This window comes from Quercus suber, unplaced genomic scaffold (genome assembly GCF_002906115.3).
Source record: "Quercus suber isolate HL8 unplaced genomic scaffold, Cork oak 2.0 scaffold_8, whole genome shotgun sequence".
In the NCBI taxonomy this organism is placed as follows: domain Eukaryota; kingdom Viridiplantae; phylum Streptophyta; class Magnoliopsida; order Fagales; family Fagaceae; genus Quercus; species Quercus suber.
The window spans coordinates 3,213,434-3,219,871 of record NW_027069474.1 but is presented as its reverse complement, the minus strand read 5'-3'; the positions used below and the strand labels follow the sequence as shown (position 1 = coordinate 3,219,871).

The following is a 6,438-nucleotide window of genomic DNA, read 5'->3' as shown; positions in this document are numbered from 1 at the left end:
CAAAAGGTTGATGCATGAATAAGGGGGCAATTGACAAATACTAAAATTACAAGTTCGTAATACAGCTAATGAGCATTCAATCTACAGTGTCGTCAATAAGATGGATGACTATACAACATTAATGGCGCAGTCATTAATGATTTCGTAACAATGAGCTTCAACGTTCAGAAAGGTCAATCATGAGCCAATTAAACCTCCATTTAAGCTCAGGCAAACATTACTTAAAACAACCAAGAGAGCCATTAAGAGGCTGCCATCAGTTATACTCATAATGAGCCTCCCAACAGCTATACTAAGGCTATAAATAAGCCACCAAGTACCAAGAGAAAGGTATGCATATTCAAATACACAAAATTACATTCTGATTCTCTGAAAGATAATGAGAACTCTACTGACTTAGTCATTGGAGAACCATTGGCTAACGCCACTCTAGTGCCTTTCTCTCTCATCTTTGCAGGAAACATAACCTCGTCAAAGCCTTGATGAGGTCTTCAACTGATGACCATTTTTGGCTTCATCAGTAGCTTCAAGCCCACACCTACTATGTGTGAAGACAAGTCTCCTACTTGTACTAGTAGTCTAGGTTTAGTCTCCTATATATACTCATGTTATAGTTCAATCTAACACATGCTTTGTACCACACTCTTATACAATAAAGATGTAGCACCCTTAAAAATTTTCTCCATGAATGTAGGCCGATAAGGCTAAATCATGAGTGTTCCTATTTTATGCTTTATTTTCCGCATCTACTCTAACATATAAAACATGATATACACATCAATGCTAATATATTTAACACGCTAGTTGAATACAAATTTTCTTTATTTAAATTTTACCATACAAAAGTGAGAGTTGATATTCTTTCTTTTGACTTTTAAAAAAAAAATTAATAATTTAATTATTAAGTAGAGAAGGAGGATTAGAACCTCAATGAAATCGAGGTATGGTATAGATCTATAATGTTCTTGATTTATTTCAAAGTAATTGCCTTATATCCAACAAGATTGGAAAATGGTTTAGCTCATTCAGTAAACAACTAGGCTTCCTTTTGGACCCTTAATCCATCTCCTGCACTCCCTTCTGAGTTTTGCACTCGAAGCATGATGTAAATGTGAAGGATTCCTCACTCTTATTTGGTTTTAGTTGAATCATAGTTGACAATCACCATAAGAAGATGATTGATCAAATAGACTCAACCATATAAAAAAATTATCTTATGTGTTCGTTCTATGAAACGAGATTAAGAGATACTTTTTCCAACCACATCTAAGCTTGATAGTGTATAACAATTTATTTTTTTTAACTAATTGATTTGAGAATGTATAACTTTAGTTCAACGTTTTCAATTTGGAGAAATCTTTTTAATTCACTATATAACAATTTGGAATATTATTTAAACAAGTCACATGTTTTATTGAAATAAAACATGGTCCTTGTAGTCATAACAAGTTGGAGAAAAATTCTTCTAAACAAGTTTGAAATTAAACTTTTTCCATACAATTTGTTTGAAAATAAACTTAAATACAACAGTTTTTCATCAAATTTAATTTTTTAAACCAAATAAATCAAAATACATTGCAATGCTCTGAGAGAATCTCTTAAACAAAAAATAACCCTCTCAAAAAACTCTTTCATAAAATAATTTTTTCTTTTTTCCTTGTTTTTCTCCTTAGATCGGGGGAAAAGCCACTTTGTTTTGCTGAATTGTTTTTTCTTTTCCATCTTTTCCCGTTAGAGCGGTGGAAAAGTCATTTCCGTTTGGACTTTGTTATTCATTGCTTTTAGAAAACGACAGACATACGTAAAGGCATCCAAAGTTTGCATCAACATCGATCACATCACATGGGGCTCCACCAAATCAGAATCTCACATGCCCGCGCACTATTCACAACAATACAGCGTTACCTCGCACTACCACTGCCAGATTCTCTCTGTTTCCGTTATTTTCCAACAACCGCATGGCCATTTCCGTCAATTCACCCTCTTAAAACTACACCATTACGCGGCGAATCTTATCCAATTCCGCTGGGAATAGCTGTTTTCAAATTTCAAAATTCCTATTTTGCCCTCCCACCGCCCACTGTTTATCGCATTCCTCGTTCCTTTCAAAACTCTTTGTCTTCTTCTCTTTTTCTCTCTTTCTTCTTTTATAGATCAACATCAATCACTGATGAGTCACTGACTAAGCAAAAACTCGCGAAACTCTGACTCAATCTGACTCACTGAGTTTCGTTTTCATACTGTTTTCTCAACTCAGCGAAACCATGAGCCGATTCCGGCGATTCGAGCTCATCGAGCCGTGCTACCACTCTCCTCCTTCGCTCTCCATCCGAGAAACCTCGATTTTCGCGCCAAAAACCCTCGCTCTGCCTTCGTTTCTAGAGGAGGATCTCGATCTCGATTTTCTGAGCCCGAGTCCGTTCGAGTTCTTCGACGCGGTGACCGACCTGGTCCGAATCGACGAAACGCCGTCGTTTTCGTCGTACAGGAGAATCCAGAAGGTGGAGAGGCACGGAGCCGAGTCTCTCTACTTGCAGAGCCTCAGCGACAGAGTGAACAAGCTGGAGTCGCGGTTCGATCGGCTGGTCAAGGGCGTCGACAGGAAGTACACGTGGACGGCGGAGATCAAGGACGGCTCGGAACGGAAGTACAAGTGGACGGCGGAGATCAAGGACGGAAAGAAGAAGAAGGAGGAGGAAGTGGTGGTGAAGAGAGGAGGGGTTGAGAAGAGCTATAAATGGACGGCTGAGATTAAAGGGAGAGGCGATGAGGGCCGTCCGATCACGAAGACGTACACGCTCAAAGCAACGAACGGTGATGACGAAGATGTTGATGATGTTGATGATGAAAGTGATTGTGTTAAATCAAAGAAAAAGGAAGAGAAGAAGAAGAAGGAGAAGAAGAAGAAGAAGGGAGAGAGTCACAAGCGTACGGTGGAGATCGAAGAGCTTGGAGATCATAGGGCTGTGGTTTTAAGACAGGTATTTTGATTTTGATTTTTTTTTTTTTCTTGCTCCGATTTTTGCGTTTTAGCTCCTACTTCTGTGTTTAAATTCAGTTATGCGTTAGATTGGTTGTTATGGGCGGGCAAAAAAGTAATTTAAGTTCCCAATTCAAATTACCACCAATAACAATAAGCAGCACTTCTTGTTATTGTTACCGTGTTGACTGAAAAAGATGTTGTTTGGTACCTGTGTGAAACTTGGTAATATTGTATTTTGTGTAGTCTACTAAATATATTCCGTTTTTCCAAGAGTGTTGTAGTTTAATTTGCACTTCCTAGGTTTTCAATAGAAATGAGTTCAAATCAAATTATCCCCAAAAAAAAAAAAAAAAAAAAAGTGTGTTTTTAAGTTGTTTGTAACTTTGTATTTTTAGGAGAAAATGAGTGCTTTAAAAGGGCAATACTTAGATTAGATGAGCTAGGGCTGTACAATGCCTTTGTTTTATAATTGGGGAGTAGTGTGACGAAGTTTTGCCCCCGTTAAAATACTTACTATATGCTATTTTTTGGGTTTAAAAAATTCTTTTCATCGTTGAAATAGATAAATGGGCTACGTTTCAATGTTGAAAGTAATGTTTTATTATATTTTCTATTGCTATCTCATGCTCCACCTTGCTCTTTGGGGAGGGCGAGGGGCAAAGGTGTCATTTGAACTAGAGCTTATTGTTGTCAAAACTGTATTTTATAAATTAGTGTCCTGACTTTGTTTTATATTTCTGTCCAAACTTATTGGTGTCCTGACCTTTGTCGATTGATGGCTGATACCACCAATAGTTATTCCGTTATGTTGTGATTTGTGGGAGTTATGTTAAAATGAAGAAGTTAGTTTAAATGTTGTAAAAAACTTGTGTATGAAGATAAAAACAACATGATTTCAAGGGTAAGGAGAATACACTTGAGCTAATGAACTTAGTATCTAGATTTTTGGTGCTTTTCGCCAATGAACTCTAGCTCAACAGTCACCTCCTCCCCTTGCAAGTGCTAGGTGGAAGGTGATGTTGTGGCTCCAAGACCCATTAAGCATATGCATAACTTACAAATAAAAAACAAAAATGATTTTTGTTGCTTGTTGCCAATGAGCTCTAGCTCAACAGCCACCTCCTCCCCTTGTAAGTGCTAGGTGGAAGGTGAGGTTGTGGGTTCAAGACCCATCAAGCATGTGCATAACTTACCAATCAAAAACAAAAAGATTTTTGGGGCTTGTCAATGGTCAAGTTTTAAAAATGGGGAGGGGAGGGGGGTCACTTTTATTTCTTTGGGCTGAATGTTCAAGTTTGAGTAGTAATGTAAAGGAATTTTCTTTTCTTTTTCTGCCTTTCCTTTCCCCTGCTGATAATCTTTTTAACTTAAATCTGATATTTGGTTTGTTTAGTTTCATGCTTGGTAACTTTGTTTGCACATTGTTTTGTGCTTTGTGAATCATTTTAATAAGTTGAGCTCCTGTATTCTACATTATCTTGAAGGCCTTTGCCAGGAGAGCTGGAGTTGTCAAAAAGTGCAGAGGCAAGGAGAAGGAATTGTCCCCTCAAGATGCAGCATTGATGATTCAGCTGAATTTCAGAGCTTATCTAATCCGTAGATCAAAGGCTCTTCGAGCTCTTAGAGATCTGGCAGTTGCCAAGACCAAGTTGAAGGAGATCAGAGCATTGTTCAATAATTTCTCCTATCGCAGTCGTGTAGCTCAAGACGCAGGGGAGCGTCAGAGGTTTTCAGAAAAAATTATTGTCCTGCTCCTTACTGTTGATTCCATTGAGGTAACTTGATCTAAATTGCTTCAATTTCCGTAGTCGTGAATCTGATAAAACTCTTAATAACTTTTCATCAAGGAAAAAGTTAAGCTCCAAACCACTTTGGAGCTATCTTTCTCCAACCCACTATATGGTGATTGAAGAGACCATCCATGTGTAGTTTTAGTCACGACTCAGTCATTTGACTTGTTTAAATAATAAACATGGATGGACGTATAAATCTTCACATAGTGGGGTGGAGGAGATCTTAACTTTGTCCTTCATCAAATGCCAGGAGTTTAATGAGACATTGTAGCAGTTTTTTGAATTTTTCATATCTTGTTGTTGGGCCATTGATAAACCTTACTCCTTGTTTCACGCAATTTGATATTTGAGTGATTTCATATGTTAGTTTTCAAGAATAATAAAGCAAACTCTGATAGATGGATAAACTTTATGATTTTTACTTTATTTTTTTAAAAGCAAAAAAACTTTTTAATTGTTTGGAAAATGGACATTACTTAGTATCTGAATCAACTATTATGATGGTGCCTATAATTATCAAAATCATCCAAACCTCATTCAACAGCATTCATTGATTCTTTCTATTATTATAATTTTCCATCATATTATCTGAAATTGCATCAAAAGACACTTTACGAAGTTGATTCAGGGAGTAATTGACCTTCATTAGGATGAATTGTGAAAATCTGTTCTCAGAAATATTTTGATCCTTGTTTCGATATTGCTCTGACAGCCAAGTAGCGTACGTGCACTCGCACACACAAAACCCCTGAAAGTTCACAACTGTTAAGATTCCATGTTTTCATCTCTTTATCTTAAGTGTCCGAGAAATCAAACAGAACATATCATGAATATCAATCTTCTAATAGGGAGTCTCAATGCTACATTGTAACAGGGAGTTGACGTCATGGTGCGTGCTGCAAAGAGGTCAATGGTGGATGAGTTGGAAGCAATGCTGGATGTAGTGGACCCACAGCCTCCCGGGAAATCACTTTCTATGAGGAGGAGGACTTTCGATATGCCCGATGGTGCCTATCACAAGGAAATAGCAGAAGGTGTAGCACAGGTTATCCAAATGCTCGATGAAGAAAAGAGTTCCGAGACCTTTGAGGTATGTGTGTAAGAACATGTTAAGTAACATAACAAATGATCACTGTTTCAGATTGTAATGTGTTCCCAGCAAGATGTGATCTAAGTGAGGAGATTTAAAAGACTTTAACCGGTTGTTTCTCTCATGTATTGAGCTGTGTAATGCTTGAACCTTTACCCGCTACTTCTGGTTTCAAGGGGATTCTGTAGACTGTAACTGGCTGTTTCTTTGTAGTGTTGTAGTTTCTTCCAGGGAAGATGGCTTTGCATTTGAAGATACTGATCATTGTGCTTTACATTGTTTGTAATGTTTATTAATGCTCTCAACCTAGTAAAGCTTTCATCCCAACTTTGGATAATCCTTTCTCACCATGTAATGTCTGGAAACTTTTCTTAAGCCATCACGTTAAAAACAGTTCTGCTTTACGATCTGCAACTTTGATATTTTTCTGCCCAAAATTATATGCAGAGAAAGTTATGTCAGACTATGTTGTCTGCCATGTGACCTTTCTTTCAAAAGATGGATTTTGAATCTTCATATGCGTTGAACAAAAATTGGAAACATATTTTAAAAAAAAAAAAAAAAAAAAAATT

The 6,438-nt window shown here is 37.2% G+C and overlaps 1 protein-coding gene across 1 annotated transcript; it reads left to right on the top strand.

The window, feature by feature from the left end:
• Nucleotides 1–1,889: 1,889 nt before the first annotated feature.
• LOC112006885 (BAG family molecular chaperone regulator 7) lies at nucleotides 1,890–6,203 on the top strand. Its single transcript, XM_024039182.2, has 3 exons — nucleotides 1,890–2,981; nucleotides 4,468–4,758; nucleotides 5,651–6,203. The coding sequence occupies exons 1-3, from the start codon at nucleotides 2,265–2,267 to the stop codon at nucleotides 5,876–5,878; spliced, it is 1,236 nt and encodes a 411-aa protein (XP_023894950.2). The 5' UTR covers nucleotides 1,890–2,264; the 3' UTR covers nucleotides 5,879–6,203.
• Nucleotides 6,204–6,438: the final 235 nt, after the last annotated feature.

What these genes read in the sequence shown, in the direction of transcription:
- LOC112006885 (XM_024039182.2), top strand. Translation starts at nt 2,265, where the DNA reads ATGAGCCGATTCCGGCGATTCGAGCTCATCGAGCCGTGCTACCACTCT. An exon ending in GGGCTGTGGTTTTAAGACAG is followed by an intron (nt 2,982 to 4,467) that starts GTATTTTGATTT and finishes ATTATCTTGAAG; the next exon opens with GCCTTTGCCAGGAGAGCTGG. An exon ending in TTACTGTTGATTCCATTGAG is followed by an intron (nt 4,759 to 5,650) that starts GTAACTTGATCT and finishes ACATTGTAACAG; the next exon opens with GGAGTTGACGTCATGGTGCG.